Source organism: Polyergus mexicanus, unplaced genomic scaffold, assembly GCF_030449975.1.
Source record: "Polyergus mexicanus isolate NDT 795.1 unplaced genomic scaffold, iyPolMexi1.0 SCAF_3, whole genome shotgun sequence".
In the NCBI taxonomy this organism is placed as follows: domain Eukaryota; kingdom Metazoa; phylum Arthropoda; class Insecta; order Hymenoptera; family Formicidae; genus Polyergus; species Polyergus mexicanus.
Genome location: NW_027223323.1, coordinates 5,651,479 through 5,667,027, shown reverse-complemented (window position 1 = coordinate 5,667,027; position 15,549 = coordinate 5,651,479). Strand labels below are relative to the sequence as shown.

At 33.4% G+C, this 15,549-nt stretch overlaps 5 protein-coding genes across 12 annotated transcripts; 2 read left to right on the top strand and 3 right to left on the bottom strand.

Annotated features, from left to right (window-relative positions):
* Positions 1 to 114: 114 nt before the first annotated feature.
* Mrps18c (mitochondrial ribosomal protein S18C) lies at positions 115 to 1,141 on the bottom strand. The gene is made up of 3 exons (XM_070292717.1): positions 941 to 1,141; positions 525 to 732; positions 115 to 429 (listed from the first exon to the last, which is right to left on the bottom strand). The coding sequence occupies exons 1-3, from the start codon at positions 1,076 to 1,078 to the stop codon at positions 338 to 340; spliced, it is 438 nt and encodes a 145-aa protein (XP_070148818.1). The 5' UTR covers positions 1,079 to 1,141; the 3' UTR covers positions 115 to 337.
* An 824-nt stretch (positions 1,142 to 1,965) lies between these two features.
* Mpcp1 (Mitochondrial phosphate carrier protein 1) lies at positions 1,966 to 5,080 on the top strand. 3 transcript variants are annotated; one of them, XM_070316267.1, is made up of 6 exons: positions 1,966 to 2,069; positions 2,169 to 2,337; positions 3,546 to 3,706; positions 3,786 to 4,022; positions 4,118 to 4,414; positions 4,485 to 5,080. In XM_070316267.1, exons 2-6 carry the CDS (start codon positions 2,193 to 2,195, stop codon positions 4,710 to 4,712), a joined length of 1,068 nt encoding a protein of 355 aa, XP_070172368.1. In that variant the 5' UTR covers positions 1,966 to 2,069; positions 2,169 to 2,192; the 3' UTR covers positions 4,713 to 5,080. The 3 variants fall into 3 exon arrangements, with proteins under 3 accessions (XP_070172368.1, XP_070172369.1, XP_070172367.1); XM_070316268.1 differs by having other exon boundaries at positions 1,991 to 2,084; XM_070316266.1 differs by having other exon boundaries at positions 1,992 to 2,103.
* LOC138945068 (prestin) lies at positions 4,480 to 9,669 on the bottom strand. Of its 3 annotated transcripts, XM_070316262.1 has the most exons (11): positions 9,379 to 9,669; positions 8,642 to 8,875; positions 8,281 to 8,553; positions 7,840 to 8,027; positions 7,595 to 7,759; positions 7,345 to 7,449; positions 7,129 to 7,262; positions 6,859 to 7,021; positions 6,557 to 6,757; positions 6,206 to 6,454; positions 4,480 to 6,134 (listed from the first exon to the last, which is right to left on the bottom strand). In XM_070316262.1, exons 2-11 carry the CDS (start codon positions 8,742 to 8,744, stop codon positions 5,700 to 5,702), a joined length of 2,016 nt encoding a protein of 671 aa, XP_070172363.1. In that variant the 5' UTR covers positions 8,745 to 8,875; positions 9,379 to 9,669; the 3' UTR covers positions 4,480 to 5,699. The 3 variants fall into 3 exon arrangements, with proteins under 3 accessions (XP_070172363.1, XP_070172365.1, XP_070172366.1); XM_070316264.1 differs by lacking the exons at positions 8,642 to 8,875; positions 9,379 to 9,669 and having other exon boundaries at positions 7,840 to 8,106; positions 8,281 to 8,369; XM_070316265.1 differs by lacking the exons at positions 8,642 to 8,875; positions 9,379 to 9,669 and having other exon boundaries at positions 7,840 to 8,101; positions 8,281 to 8,351.
* Positions 9,396 to 11,685, top strand: LOC138945070 (bifunctional peptidase and (3S)-lysyl hydroxylase Jmjd7-like). Its single transcript, XM_070316269.1, has 4 exons — positions 9,396 to 9,694; positions 10,255 to 10,740; positions 10,961 to 11,207; positions 11,291 to 11,685. Exons 1-4 carry the CDS (start codon positions 9,634 to 9,636, stop codon positions 11,478 to 11,480), a joined length of 984 nt encoding a protein of 327 aa, XP_070172370.1. The 5' UTR covers positions 9,396 to 9,633; the 3' UTR covers positions 11,481 to 11,685.
* LOC138945066 (uncharacterized) lies at positions 10,736 to 15,473 on the bottom strand. Of its 4 annotated transcripts, none has more exons than XM_070316261.1 (7): positions 15,152 to 15,263; positions 13,802 to 14,613; positions 13,521 to 13,727; positions 13,212 to 13,442; positions 12,874 to 13,139; positions 12,339 to 12,732; positions 10,736 to 12,149 (listed from the first exon to the last, which is right to left on the bottom strand). In XM_070316261.1, exons 2-7 carry the CDS (start codon positions 14,597 to 14,599, stop codon positions 11,886 to 11,888), a joined length of 2,160 nt encoding a protein of 719 aa, XP_070172362.1. In that variant the 5' UTR covers positions 14,600 to 14,613; positions 15,152 to 15,263; the 3' UTR covers positions 10,736 to 11,885. The 4 variants fall into 4 exon arrangements, with proteins under 4 accessions (XP_070172362.1, XP_070172359.1, XP_070172360.1 ...); XM_070316258.1 differs by lacking the exon at positions 15,152 to 15,263 and adding an exon at positions 15,339 to 15,473 and having other exon boundaries at positions 10,737 to 12,149; XM_070316259.1 differs by lacking the exon at positions 15,152 to 15,263 and adding an exon at positions 14,835 to 15,143 and having other exon boundaries at positions 10,737 to 12,149.
* Positions 15,474 to 15,549: the final 76 nt, after the last annotated feature.

Genomic DNA, 15,549 nt, shown 5'->3' with positions numbered 1-15,549 from the left:
CTATCACAGTTGAAATACCATGAATACTGTTTTATAAGTTTTGTTAATGATAAATACAAATCTTCTTTATTTAGGTAAGATAATAGTTTATTAAAATAATTCATAGTTGTTACATTTATTCAAGTACTTACAATTAAGAGATTAAGATTGATATTACATTTATCAAAAATTTGTGAGGTTTGCCGAATATACAAATTAACTATTAGATAGAGAATTTTTGGGATTCCAATAGTTTCTTGGCAATCAATCGGTACATTTTACAAATGTAATAGTCTTCTAATTACATAATAACACTAATTTTTCTTTTGAATCTATATATAATTCTGTTATTACTCATCTAATATTTATGCGGCCTAAATGGATGATTTGGATCAAATAGTTGGGGATCTTTGACATATTTTGGTTCTTTGGTCCAATAAGCCATTAAACCTATAATGTAAAGACGTATATTAATAATTTCTTTTAAATCTTTCTCTCTCTCTCGTCCTCTTCAAATTCTATTAAATATAAAAATACACAAGTACCTGCAGATTGAGCTTTTATAATTTCTTCTTTTATCCTCTTCTGTTTATGTTTGCACAATCCAGTTATGTGTCTTTCGTATATTCTGCCAGTGTATCGACTTTGAAATTGAGAAAGTAATCTTACATTTTTGTAATCTGGTTCGATATTCAATCTGCACAAGATGCATTGTTGTTTCTCCTTTACAAAAGGGTTTTGAATTTTTATGGGCTACAAATATAAAAAAAACAAATATGTAGTAGTGCAATAATCATATTCATGAATTAAAAATAGATCAGATAATTAAGTAATATGAGAATAAAATGTGACAATACACACACATACTGGAATAAATAATTTGACGTAAAAATATACATTGTGTGTTGTGTGTTTATAAGCAATACACAAGATAGATTATAATACAATCATTTTGATTTACCATATCATTTTCCGCTGCTACATTAATCTCTACAGAGCTGTCGGCGGAGCTTTTACTTATAGTTCGAAGATACGATCTATAGAAGTTGCTAGCGATTCTTATCATCGCGATTCTTTGCAAGGCAGAAGTAGCAATCATCTCGCGCGGTTGCTTGTGTAACACGAATACAACTCGTGAACATAACCTTCAAATCTTAAGATCACTAATCTGCCGATATAACCAGGGCTGTGTTCAGAAACATCCCCGGATGTACACGAGGGTCGTTCTATCTTTGTTCAACTTTTAAGCGGCGTCTACAATAGAGATTTTAAGCCCTAAGCCTTAAGAAATTGACCAATCACAGTCGAGTATTCTTCTCATACTTGACTGTGATTGGTCAATTTCTTAAGGCTTAGGGCTTAAAATCTCTATTGTAGACGCCGCTTTAGTAAATAATAAAGATAGAACGACGCTTGTGTGCATTTTCGGGGATGTTTCTGAACGCAGGGCAGGGAATATAACATTACGCATGGAAATCACATAAGGTGCATTCAACTTAACGACCGCAACGCTCACGGTATCATTTCATCCTTGTTGTTTACCGAAAGTTAAACAAAGACAAATGATGCTTGCGAGCGTTGAAATCGTTATTACAATGGACAATGCAAAGGAATAGGTAATAGAAATTATCCACCAATAGAAACAGGGAATAATACCTATTCCCTGCTCCTATTGGTGAATAATTTCTATTTCCTGTTCCTATTGCCTGTACTTTTGCATTGTGTAATAGGCCATAAAGCTGTGTCTGTGTTCTGTGTGTCGTTTGATGCTATATAAATGCTACAAGCATTTGATTGACCAATCGAGACGAAGATTTCTTTATTCTGATTGGTCAATCAAACGCTACTCTACTCGCAACTGAAGAAGTAAATTTTGGAACGCAATCCGAGAAGTTTAGTCGCGAAGAACAGATTTGTTGTCGATGCACTGAAATTCACAACTCGTTTTTCATCTATATTACAAATGGATCTATGATCGTAACATTAAACGGGCTGTGCGGCGCATCCTCTGCCTTGCTCCGCCTCTATCTTCGACCCTCTGTCACTCTTTCGCGGGTTTCTCGGTGGCGAGAATCATTCCTTTGGAACAGGTGCCGTACTTTGATGTAGTGCCCTTTAGTAAATGTAAATCGTATATATCTAATACGATCTAATTCGAACTGTCATTAATTTTAAATGCTTCTGTTCAGGTGCAAGCGCGAGTTCAAATCGCGATGTTGTCTTGGGTGCAGGAGGCAGCGAAAATGAATCCATTCTCGTCGCCGTTCACGCAAGCCAAGTGTCAGGCGTTAAAAGACGATGGAACACGGCCGCTCGTTCCGAATCGTAACATCGTTGCCGCCTCCATCGAGGAGGGTGGTCAGTAACTATCTCTCATCTTCGATTCTTTTCATATAAACCAACGATCGAGAGATTCTCCCTTTGATCAGTTAATCGAGAGGTTATACCTCTTTCGTACAATTTTTTTGTTTAACGTTACGAAGAATATACTTTACTCGTAATGGCTGGGAACGATTGGAAACGGTTGTAAACAGCTGCTGATAAATTCCGAAAATATTGTATTCGATATTTATATGTGACATTTATATATATATATATATATATATAAATTTATATGGATAAGACCGTCCGCCATTTATTATCTGAGATTCTGATCGTGTCGTGTTACGTAACTCGAAATTACCGAAATATTGTGAATGTCGGGATTCAATTGTCAAAATTTCATTTTCGAAGTTACTTATCGATATTATATTTGTGCGATACGATTCTCAGATCTTGTAAATTTAACAATAATGAGATATAATTTCTCATTTATATTAGAAATATTCTGTCCTTTAGAATGTCTCTCGGTCGGTTATGATACATTAATTATATAACTGCTATCTCTCGATATTTTTGTATAGAAGTTCCAACGGTAAAATCTCCCGTTTTTGAAATTCAAATGGACATTCGATTATATATATATGCGATGCGTGTACATCGTTTATATTTAATTTAATTTTACTATTGAAGAAAAGTACAAATTATATAATTCACAAATGACAAATCCTCAAGAGATGTTATAAAGACATAATCCGTCGAGGTTAAATGGATGCATGCCGCGAGTTGCATAAGACGCGGCCATCTTGTCATATATCGGCGCGTTATAAAACGTGCTTCTCTTAGCCTTGGACATGATGACGGCTACGTAAAAATAAATCTAATTCGTTGTATGTTGACCGTGACCGAGAAACATCATGTCAAGAGGAGGATGTCTTTTTTTTTCGTAGATCAAGAATGAGGGGCGAATCGGCTCGAATTTTGAATGCACGCCAGAGGAACTTTAATACCTCGGTAATTTGATCAGCTGATCGAACAATGCCATTGAGAAATATTTGTGTGCTCTAAACATTTATATCTCTAATATTCAGAGATTTTCTGAAAAATGCACCTTACAATATTAAAATTTTAAATCTTTAAACGCGTCAATGCTATTTATTGATTCACAATTAATGATATACTGTTTAAAAAAAAATGTTTTCTAATGCGGAAAATAAAAATTATTATTGTATTTTGTATATTTACAGATAGCTGCGAATTTGGGTCGAACCATTATTTCTTGTTATGCGGTCTCGGGGGCATTTTGTCTTGCGGTATCACTCATACTGGTATCACTCCCTTAGATTTAGTCAAATGCCGAATTCAAGTGGATCCTGCAAAATATAAATCAGTGTTCAATGGATTTCGGGTAATTCTTATTTTGAATATGCTCTTCTTTTGTAGATTTCTATAAATAAAATATTTATCACAAATCTTGTTGATTGTAGGTAACATTTGCCGAAGGCGGCACCCGGGGATTGGTGAAAGGATGGGCGCCCACCTTTTTCGGCTATTCTATTCAGGGAATGTTTAAATTTGGTCTTTATGAGGTTTTCAAAGTTCAATATGCAGCATTGGCCGGTGAAGAATTATCTTATGAATATAGAACCTCGTTGTATTTAATATCATCAGCTTCTGCGGAATTCTTCGCGGATATTGGTTTAGCGCCGTTTGAAGCTGCTAAGGTAACAAATGGCTTGATGTCTTTTTTTAAATTGTTGTAGACTATTCCATATCTTATCGTTTAGTCCGTGTTATGCAATGGGACTTTAAATTCTAGGTCAGGATACAAACTATGCCCGGATATGCTAACACTTTGCGACAAGCATTGCCAAAGATGTACGCAGATGAGGGTCTCACCAGTTTCTATAAGGGTCTAGTACCACTGTGGTTGCGTCAAATCCCTTACACAATGATGAAATTTGCCTGCTTCGAGCGCACCGTCGAACTTCTATATAAATATGTAGTACCTAAGCCTAGAGCAGAGTGCAGTAAAGACGAACAATTAATAGTCACTTTCGCCGCTGGATATATCGCTGGTGTATTTTGCGCCATTGTATCTCACCCTGCTGATACGGTAAATTTTATACATAATCGCAGTTCTCTTCAGATCTCAGATTTATTAAATATATAAATGTCTATGTCAGGTGGTATCAAAATTGAACCAAGAGAAGGGAGCATCCGCGGTCGATATCCTGAGGAAACTCGGCTTTGGCGGTGTGTGGAAGGGTCTGGGACCGAGGATTGTGATGATCGGTACCCTGACTGCAGCGCAATGGTTCATCTATGATGCTGTTAAGGTCTGGTTGCGCATGCCCCGCCCGCCGCCACCCGAGATGCCAGAGTCTCTCAAGAAAAAATACGGGCTGGCATAAACGCCAGAAGACAACGCGTTCCGATTGGATTGTCAGATTTAGAAAAGAAAACATATAAAGCAATTTGATCTTTGTGCCGTACCATTGTTGAACAATGTGTCTCGCCACTTATTTTCGAGTATTTATTTTATGACATTATACAATGCAGCATCAACAGGCAACACTGCCGCAGATTACTAGAAAAAATAATCGTGTCTTACAAATAGAAAACATATAGAATGCTAATTATACCAGCTCTATAATTATAAAAAGAAGGCACAGTAAATCTAACCTTTGCGACAGTTACAGCAAGTTATTCAGAGTAACTAGAAACTGTCACATTGTACATAGGGTGATCGCTATAAATAAACAGGACGATTGCTCAATTACATGTTACATTGTTTAATATTTCTTCTTCCAATACACAACAATACTTACGATGCATGTAACCATCAAGATATGATGTAAAAAATATATATATATATATATATATATTAACGGTTTTCAAAATTTGCAATAAAATTTTTAAGTATGTTGTAAGTACAAACAAATTGGATAGAATATCTTCTGTGAAGTACATTTGTATCACTATGTCTTCAATATAATCTACAAATATGCTGTTCAAATATAGCCTGCAGTCGGAAAGACGCTAGAAATGCTGCTTCGAAGCATTTGATTGACCAATCAAGACAAAAAGAGTAAAGATTTCTTTATTCTGATTGGTTAATGCAACGCTTTGAAGCATCTCTAGCGTCTTCTCAACCGCAGCCATAATGCTGTGTTTAACACATTTCGCACTATTTTTTTATTAAAAATTGACACTGAGTAAAAAATATCATTTCTTTCTTCGTTATAATATTATTTTGCAGGAAATATCTCACGAAGGTACAACGTAAAAAGTAATACTGAAATAGAAAGCAAAATATAGCTGCATATTCCTGTATTACAGTTAATGTGTTTATCAAAAATATGTCTTATACACAGCATATTATGAAAACTTTTCCATTATTATGTGGAAACCTCGTTTCGAAAGTACGCGACGGCATCTTGTATAGTTGCAAAGATTTTCATCGACATCTTACCATATATGTATAAATCACATTTTTTTATCATTTCAAAGATGGGACTTGGACAATTGACAAAATAAAACTTGATGTTCACCTGTGTAAATTCTTCGACAATCAAGTGCAACATCTGAACACTGCTTGGATCAATATAACTTAACGCACTCATGTCCATGATTATGCATTGCAATTCATGTCTATCTTCAGAATCTTTATCATCCAGAAAACGATTCTCTTCAGCTAATTTTTTTCTATGTTTGATTATCTTTTGTGGACATACTCCTACAAGTCTACATATTGTGGATCTAAAGTAATTGTTATTGACAAAATTCAAAGTGCCGCAATAATGAAATATTTTTACTCCATGTATCTCTACCGCCTAAAATCAATATGTAAAACTAATTAATATTTCATTTTTGTTTCACATTTATCTACTTGATGAAAATTTACCGCTTTATATCTATCCAAGTCCAAATATAAATCTGTATGTGGTATGTGACCCAGCAAACACGTATAGGGCCGAATAGCTTGCAACAGAATAATGGCCAGCGACACGAACAATCCTGCGAGCAATCCAATGTCAATATTTATTAGGGTCACAATTAGGAACGTTACAATCCAAATTATAGCATCAGTCTTGCTCAGTTTCCAAAATTTTATTAACTGATTAGCTTGTTGGAACATTCCTTTTAATGCCACCTGTGTGAAAGATCCTTAGGTTATCTTTTTTTTTCTTTTTCTTTTCTTTTCTTTTTTTTTAATGAGGCAATCTGTAATTTTATGATGTAATTCTATACGTACAACTATTATGGAAGCTAACACGCATCTTGGTAGCAGTTCGAAAAAGGGTCCGATCCACAGAAGTATAACAAATAGCAGTAAACAAGACACGATGCTCGCTATCTGTGTACGTCCTCCGACGGTTTGTTGAATGAGAGATCTGCTTAAGGAAGCCGATATCGGCATACACGAGAAGAAAGAGCCCATTACATTACTAAAACCCTGAAATAGAAATATATATACATACATACATAACTTACTATCGAGGATAAATACAATAAATATGTTACATTGAAATATATATATATTAATATATCTCTCACCATTGCAAGAAGTTCCTGATTAGAATCTATTTCATAGCTAAGTTTCTGCGCGAATATCAATGCCATCGATATAGTGATAGTATATGAAACCATGGTTATTGCGATGCTATCAATCGCTACCAAGGGCAATAATTCAAGACTTGGTACCTCCGGTTTGGGAAGCCTATTGAGAAGCATTGATATATGTAATATCTAAAGTTTAAGATAAGTATCAGGAGAGAAAAAGAATTTTAGTAAATAAATTTAAATGATAAAACATTTAGGACATACCCTGTAGGAATATGTCCGACGATTTCAATATTATAAATCTTTGGTAAATCACAATATCGAGAAATCAATGTCCCACCGACGACTGCAATGAGTTCAATGGGTATTGGTATGCTGCATATTTTGCTCATTCTTGGCTAATTGAAGACAAAAATTATGTCATAACGTTGCCAATATTTTCGAATTAAAATATCAAATTAATACAATATATATATTTACCTTCAGAAATTCATTATTGAAAATAAGAATAATAATTGATACAATTGATATTATTGCTGCAGCAATGTTGATATTTTCTATTTCTTTAAATATATCTACAATTATCTGAAATTAAAAAAAAACCTTTGCTCTCAAATGTTTTACTCAATAAATATATGTATATATACTAATATAAGCTATGTATCTACATTTATACACAAATATGTAGACACTATATATATATATATATAGAATTTATATATTTACTTACCAAAATTAGTTTAAAATATCCTTTTTGCTTTGGCAGTTTTAAACCAAGAAGATCCTTGATTTGAGAGATTAAGACATAAACAGCAGCTGCTGTTGTAAAGCTATTCACTAAAGTTTCACTCAGCAATGTTGTTATAATGCCTAATCGGAATGTATACATTATTATCTATAACACAAGAGAAATCTTCATTTTTCATCATTCTATTTGATTAAAATATGTTTTGAAAAATATAACATAGTATTTACCTGATATATTCCGACCATTAATGTTACAGCTGTTGCTACCTGGATGGGAGTGTATGTATAATACATGACATCCTCGACATTTTGAGAAAAAGCGTCCGAAAGATTCGCAGATGATGTATGATCCGTGAGCAGATTTGAGTAAGATGTTACTACCTTACCAGTCATTAGACAAACCACGGCAAAAGTTCCTGATGGATGCCAAGAATGTTTGATTGTTCAAGGTTGTTGAATAAGTTCACATATTAAGTTGTATTATTTCTAACTGTTCTGTAATGGAAGTTAACCAGATAAATGCATTAACGCCCAAGAGTTACAAACTCAACAAAAGTATCATATTTTTGCAATTCTGTTGTATGTTCATTTTACAGTATATTGTAGTAAAATCTCCAATATTATGGATCTTGTGTCTAATTTTATACATTTTATCTGCACTTTTCTCACCTATAGATACATGCTTGGATGTACCAAAAAGAAAATATACAAAGACAGGAAAGAAGGCCATGTATATGCCGACCACTGGTGGTAGGTTTCCCAAAAGCGCATAGGCCATACCTTGCGGAATATGCATGATTGCTACTGTTAGACCAGAGATAATATCAGACAATATATTTTTTCTCCAATTATATTTTCTAAGCCATTTCACCGCCGGTACTGTCGACACTACACAAGCTCGCCAATCTTTCGATCTGATGATATTTATCACACTTTGAATCACTGCAGGAATAAAAAATTGTTTCAGAATTTATTAAGCACCATAAAGGACATGCATTTCCTTTTGTTATTTTACTAAGTTATAACTTACAAAATGATTTTGGTTTCTCATAATTGTAATCTTGATTTAATGCTTCGTGTTCGTAAAGAGGCCTCTCTAAATTTATTTGCAATAATGTGTCACGCTTATCCATGATTGCAGTCTGCAACTATTAAGCTCACTCACTCTTAAGAACGGTATACGGATTTAATATAAAGAGTACGCTTATCTCTTTGAATTCTTGTCAATCTTATACTTTGCTCAATTTATTTATGTATTATAAATCTATAATCAAATCAGCATAGCACATACACATAACTGATATAATATCTTAGGTTCTTTATATAAATAATCAAAACATATAACATCACTCATAATTATATAACATCTTGATTAATATTTTCTGCTATCATATATTAAATTTGCAATACATTCAATTAATATTCACATTTATATACATCATTTATAAACAAATCTTATTAAAAAATTTATTATGCATATGCAACTGAAAAAATGTTTTATATATATTAATATATGATAGATAAAAAAATATATTCTTCACATTTTTATACAACTATATACTATTTATAATTTATAAAATTTTGTATTTATCATTACAAGCCTTTTTTATTTAATTTTGTCATTACTGTTATCATATATATTTGTTAAAAGAAAAAGAGAGAGAGAGAGAGAGAGAGAGAGAGAGAGAGAGAGAGAGAGAGAGAGAGAGAGAGAGAGAGAGAGAGAGAGAGAGAGAGAGAGAGAGAGAGAGAGAAGAGTGAACTTACCTAATGTAATTTTTTCAATCTCTCGTATCACCGATAGATGATAGACAGTCAATGAGATAATCGAGATAATCTTTCAATTAGCAAATAGCACGTGACACGTGACTAATAATCACTAGTCACCAGGCTGTCCACTAAATACGTACAATTGATTAGCTATATTACATATAGATTTGAATTCTCTTGTGTTTGTTGGTCTGTGCCTGCTTCTATTGACATAAATGTAATTTCTACCATATTTTTTTCTCAATTTAAAAAATGTCAAATGCTGAAGCTAAAATCCAAGAGGCGTATCGTGTCTTGTCACAAGAGGCGAAAGGTTTGTTTGAAAATATATGTATGTACCCTTAACCTCACATTCAATTATTAACAGATTAATTGACGCTGTCAGAAAGTCGTATTTATAAAAGTATATAAAAAACTGTATTACTAATAAATTACTAATATTATTCTCCATCTCCTCTACTTTGATTATAAAAATAATTAGTAATAAATATTATGGATATAATGAATAATTTTTATATCAATGTTAAATAAGTGTAAAAAAGATGGATTTATATATACACAGAGATAAAAATATAAAATACAATATATCGGTTACAAGCACAATCTTAATTTTTTTATCCTTTTTTTCATTCTTCAGTTAAAAAAAAATATATTATCTTTAAATAGTATATATATATATATATATATATATATATGAAGAAATGGCTGATAATGGCAGACAATGATTTGTCTGTGTATATAAATTGTATATAATCACATATAGGCATATACATATAATACATAAAAATAGTATATAGTATATACTCCTATAATTAAAATCTACATTTGCATAGCCCTATGATATATAATTCTTGTTATTTCATATTTTTATAGAATTATATTTGCAAAGTAAAGTTGCGGAAATAAATTACACAAAAATTACACCCCTTACTTTCTATCGAGAATATGTCTCAAAAAATATACCATTGGTAATAAAAGGAGCGATAAAACACTGGCCTGCTATAAACAAATGGTCTATACCGTATCTTCGTAAAGTATTTGGCGACGAAAATGTTTCAGTCGCTGTAACGCCGAGTGGCTATGCAGATGCAATAGCCAGAAGAAATGACGATACTAAGAAAGAATTTTTTGTAATGCCTGAAGAACGTTTACTCACAATGTCAGAATTTCTTGATACATTAGAAAACGTGAAGAAAGACAGCGTATTTTATATACAGAAACAAAATTCAAATTTTATAAATGATTTTCGCAAATTATGGTCAGATGCAGAAATTGAAATGTCATGGGCCACACAAGCATTTGGAAAACAACCCGACGCTGTAAACTTTTGGATGGGAGATGAAAGAGCAGTAACTTCCAGTAAAGTTTTATTTGACTTGATAACATTTTAGAAAAGTATTTTAATATCTCAAATTTATATAAAAAAAACTTGTTACAAGATCATTAGTTAAATCTTATTTTTATAACTTGACAAATTTTGTATACTATCCACATTTTTTACAAGTCTATATATTTAATTCTAAAAGAATCGACAAAATTCACAAATATACTGAACTATTTTACCAATTTTTATATATAGTGCACAAAGATCCTTATGAAAATATATATTGCGTTGTGTCTGGTGAAAAGAATTTTATCTTACATCCTCCCACGGATTTACCATGGATTCCATATAGAAATTATCCATCTGCTGTTTACAAAGAATATGAATCTGGAAAATGGATTATTGAACCGATAGTTAATGAAATATCTGATTCAGAACAAATTGCCAATTCCACATTGACACCATGGATATGTATAGACCCTTTAAATCCAGATTACAAAAAGTTTAGTGCAAATATAGTATACAATTTTCTTTTTTAGACATTTATTTACGAGAATAAGACTAAAACTAAACATATATTTTTAGATATCCAGAATATCATAATGCACACACTTTAAAGATAATGCTGAAAGCTGGAGATGTACTATATTTACCATCTTTATGGTTCCACCATGTAACACAATCCCATGCTTGTATATCCATCAATTATTGGTACGATATGGAATTCGATATTAAATACGCATATTTTAAAACACTTGAGACATTGTGCAAATAAACAAACCAGTTTATGGTTAAGGCACACTTTAAACATTTGTATATAAACGATGCTATTTTATTTTAAATCAGCATTCAGTGCATGCAAGAGACTAAAGAGAAATTATATATATATATATATATATATATATGTATATATATGCATCCACTCTGTATACATATACTATTTTATAATAATAGTATACTGATCGAAACATTTACTTATATAATTTTTAATTAATGTATATATATGTATATATATATATGTATGTGTCAATAATATTCATTAAATTAAATGCACATCTGTATCACTTATGCCAATTGATGAATGATACAAAGACATCGCTAGTCCAGAGTTATTACACCAATAAAAATCTTATATGACTGCTCTTTATGAAACTATCAAGAGACTATGAGAAAATTTAAGTCAGGCCGTTTCGTCATTACTTTCGGAAACTAAATGATATTTACGTCTTGTACCATACGTAGAGTGCTGAGTTTCGTACATCTTTCGATTTTCTAAATACTTTCGGTAATTATTCTCGCGCTTCCTTCTCTGTTCTTCCGCTTGCTGTCTCAATTTTTCAGGATTCATATGAGTAGTTACCATATGTCTCGTCAACGAACTCATAAATTTATATGTGATTCCGCATACATCGCAGGAAAGTATTTCCTCGTTTCCTCCTTGTTGCTATACATAAGAAAAAAAAAATTTATAACTCTTTAATGTGTGATAAAAATAATTTACAACAAAAATCGAAATAAAACACTCATAAAATGCAAAAATAAATCAAATTATAACATTTTATATTTGTATTTCTTCTTCTATGTACTAAAGAGAATGTCATAGAAGGTATAATTAAAATAATTATATACGTACTTGTTGATGTACCATCATATGTCTTTGCAAGTTGTTCAATCTGTTAAACTCGCGACCGCAGACCTCGCAATCGAATTTCTTATCAGGATCGTGATACTTCTTGTGCATACTCAAGTCGGTTACATGATGGAAGGTCTTTTGACATATGTCACATGTATACTTGCGCTGTTCATTAGGCATGTGTGACTCTTCGTGTTTCGCTAGGCTAGTCTTGTCCATAAACCGTCGACCGCAATAGATGCAGGGAAGCGGTCGTGATTGCGAATTGTGTAGCGTTAAATGACGACGTAACGCTGTAGAAGTGGGAAAGTTTTTATGACATTCCAAACACTGGAACGGTCGATCGCCGGTGTGTGTCTTTCTATGGCGAGCTAAAGAAGTCTGATCCGGATATCTGGTAAAAAAATAAAAAATTAATATTATAAATAAAACAAAATTATTTTTGCATATATATTAATTTTATATTAAAAATTTAAATTAACTTTACTAAATTTTTTAACTTATTTTTAGGAAATAAGTTTTAAGGCTCGCTTACCTTTTAGGGCACAAATCGCAAGGAAAATTTCTTGTAGTTATATCTTCCTCACGAGCATGTTTTAATCTGTTATGTCTGAGTAATTGGCAGGATGTTTTAAAACTTTTGTTACAGATGTCACACTTTAAATTATCCGTTGTTGGTATAATGACTTGAGTTCTCTTTTGTCCATTCTCATCCTCCGATATTATTAAAGATATGGTTACAGTATTGTCTTCGTTATCAAAATCTTGAAGCGACGTCGGTGATACCGTATTACTGGTTGTCTAGTAAATTTGTAAATAGAATGTAATGACAATTTCCCTTTAATATGTGTGACATGTATATTAGATCCATACCTGTTTATTAGAAATGGATTTAGTATCCGTATCAGGTAAAATGTAAGTATCATCTTCAATCGTATCGCTGTTTTGTTGAGATCTTGATTGCAATTCTTTACCAGTATGATCATCGCTAGTGTCAGCAATCGCATAATTTCCATCCTCGGTCAAATACACTGGCTGCAAAACTCCACTAGCATCCTTAAAGTATAACTGACCATCCTCGTCCTCGTGTAAAAATATTTGATCCTATGCAAAGATAAAGATATTTATGATACACTTATTTGTAACATTTGACTGTTAACTTTTTAAATAGGGATGTTATACTTGAGAACTATCCTCTTCCTGATTTTGATTAGATTCGGGATTTGCCGCTTCCCAAGACATTTGCTCATCTTGCTCTATTGTCGCGTTATCGTACTGATATTGTTCATTGTCATCAATAGCTTGTGCTACATATAATGTTTCCATATTATCTCCTTCATAGTAGATGGTACCCTCGACTGGTATAGTGTTCTCCTCGAGTCGTTCCATCTAAGATAATGCAATCATTAACAATATCAAAAGACAGATTATATTTTTTTGCAATATTCCAATGATATACTTACTTTGACATAATGTGCGTCGTTGAGTTTTTCCTGTTGTTGTTTAGACGAGTCTTGTTTCTTTGTACCGAGCACAGTGTATAATAGATTGTTCTCTACATTTTTCACTATCTCATGAGGTGTCTCGCTATCATCTTCAATATTATTTATATTATTTCCAATACCACTGTCGTTTCGAGATTTATCCGATCTTTTTATGGAATCCATGTGAATTCTTAAATCTATCTTATTTGATTGTAGCGAAACAGTTTGATTATTTATATGTTTTTTATCAGCTTGTGTCTGTAAAGAATCTGCATGGCTGTCCACTAATTCAGAAGTATTATCCAATTCATCTATACGGTCCAGTTCTTCATCCTGCCAGTCCTCATCTACATCATAATTTATAACTTGTTTATTAATAGTTTTCTGTATGCTGCTGTTAGTGTTTTTGGCTGAATCCTTCTTTGCAGATTGCACAGCGAACATTGAATTCTCTTCATCGAAGCCATAAAGTTCTATATTTTTCTTAGCTGCTTGATCATTTTTCTCTGTTTTCTCAACCGTTTCATCATCCTTCGTATTCACTGTCTTATCTTTATTCTCTGACAGAGATACATCACCATCCAGAGCAATCTCGTCACACTCCTCAACTTCCTCGATTATTTCTATAATTTCTTCTATTTCTGCCTCCTCGGAATCCTCAGTTGCTTCAGACTCAAATATAATGTCTTCCTCCGTGACGCTTCCACCTTTCAGCACCTCCATAACATCTTTATTATCCATAACCAAGCTTTCCAATATTTCCGACGATAACTCCATTCTTTAAATTATACCTAAAGAGTAAACATTATACATGTATATATTTTATGATAAAAGTACAATTTTTAATGTTTATTGTTTATAAGTATATAAACAATGCGACGTGAAAATTAGTAGGTAGATAAATTTCATATTAACGAATTATTATATACACTCGTAAATTGCTGACTGATGCTAAGGAATAGCCGTGCGTCTTTATTAGCCGACGGATATCTATACATAAGTTTTCGCTTACGGATTGCAGCGTTACACCTGTGTTAAACCTGAAAACGTTTTGACGAGTAAGCGAGCGCGAAGCGCGAAAGCGAAATATTCCAAAATATTCAAGAGAGACGACACGTCGCAACACGACGAAGGTCGCGTTTTCGCGGTTTGCGCATCGTGTTGGAATATGTCGGCCAGTAGAAAACGGGTAGAAGACGAGTCTTGGCGAAACGCTTCGCTCCGGTCGTTGGCCGAGCGCGTGGAGGAACGCGTTTTTACGACGGGCGTATATTTTGACACTTTGCGCGACGCGATCATCATCATCTCCGCGCGACGAGATTCACTCACCAGTCGGTACGGTAAAATTCCATAAATTTATCAACGGATAGCAATATGGCCCCAATAGCACGGAGGGGAGAGCGTTTATCGTCACGCGGAATGCGAGGCAAAATCCGAGTGAGCTGCGTGGAAAAACGCGCGCGCGTAATCCGATATCAATTTATTAATTTCGCTCATCATCGATCACTGTACCTACCGTAATTTCGCGAGATCGCAGCGGCGCGCGCGTAAGTAGGCGAAATAAGATTTTAATCAAGTGCTCGGTGCTCGGTGCTCGGTCGATACGCCAATTGCTCGGAGCCGCCTGTTTGTCTTTTTCACCAGGCGCAGACGAGCGAGCGACGCCAAGCCCGCGCTCGAATTCAGTGACTCTCGTGCGCACGCGCAACTGGAAAATCTTATCGTCA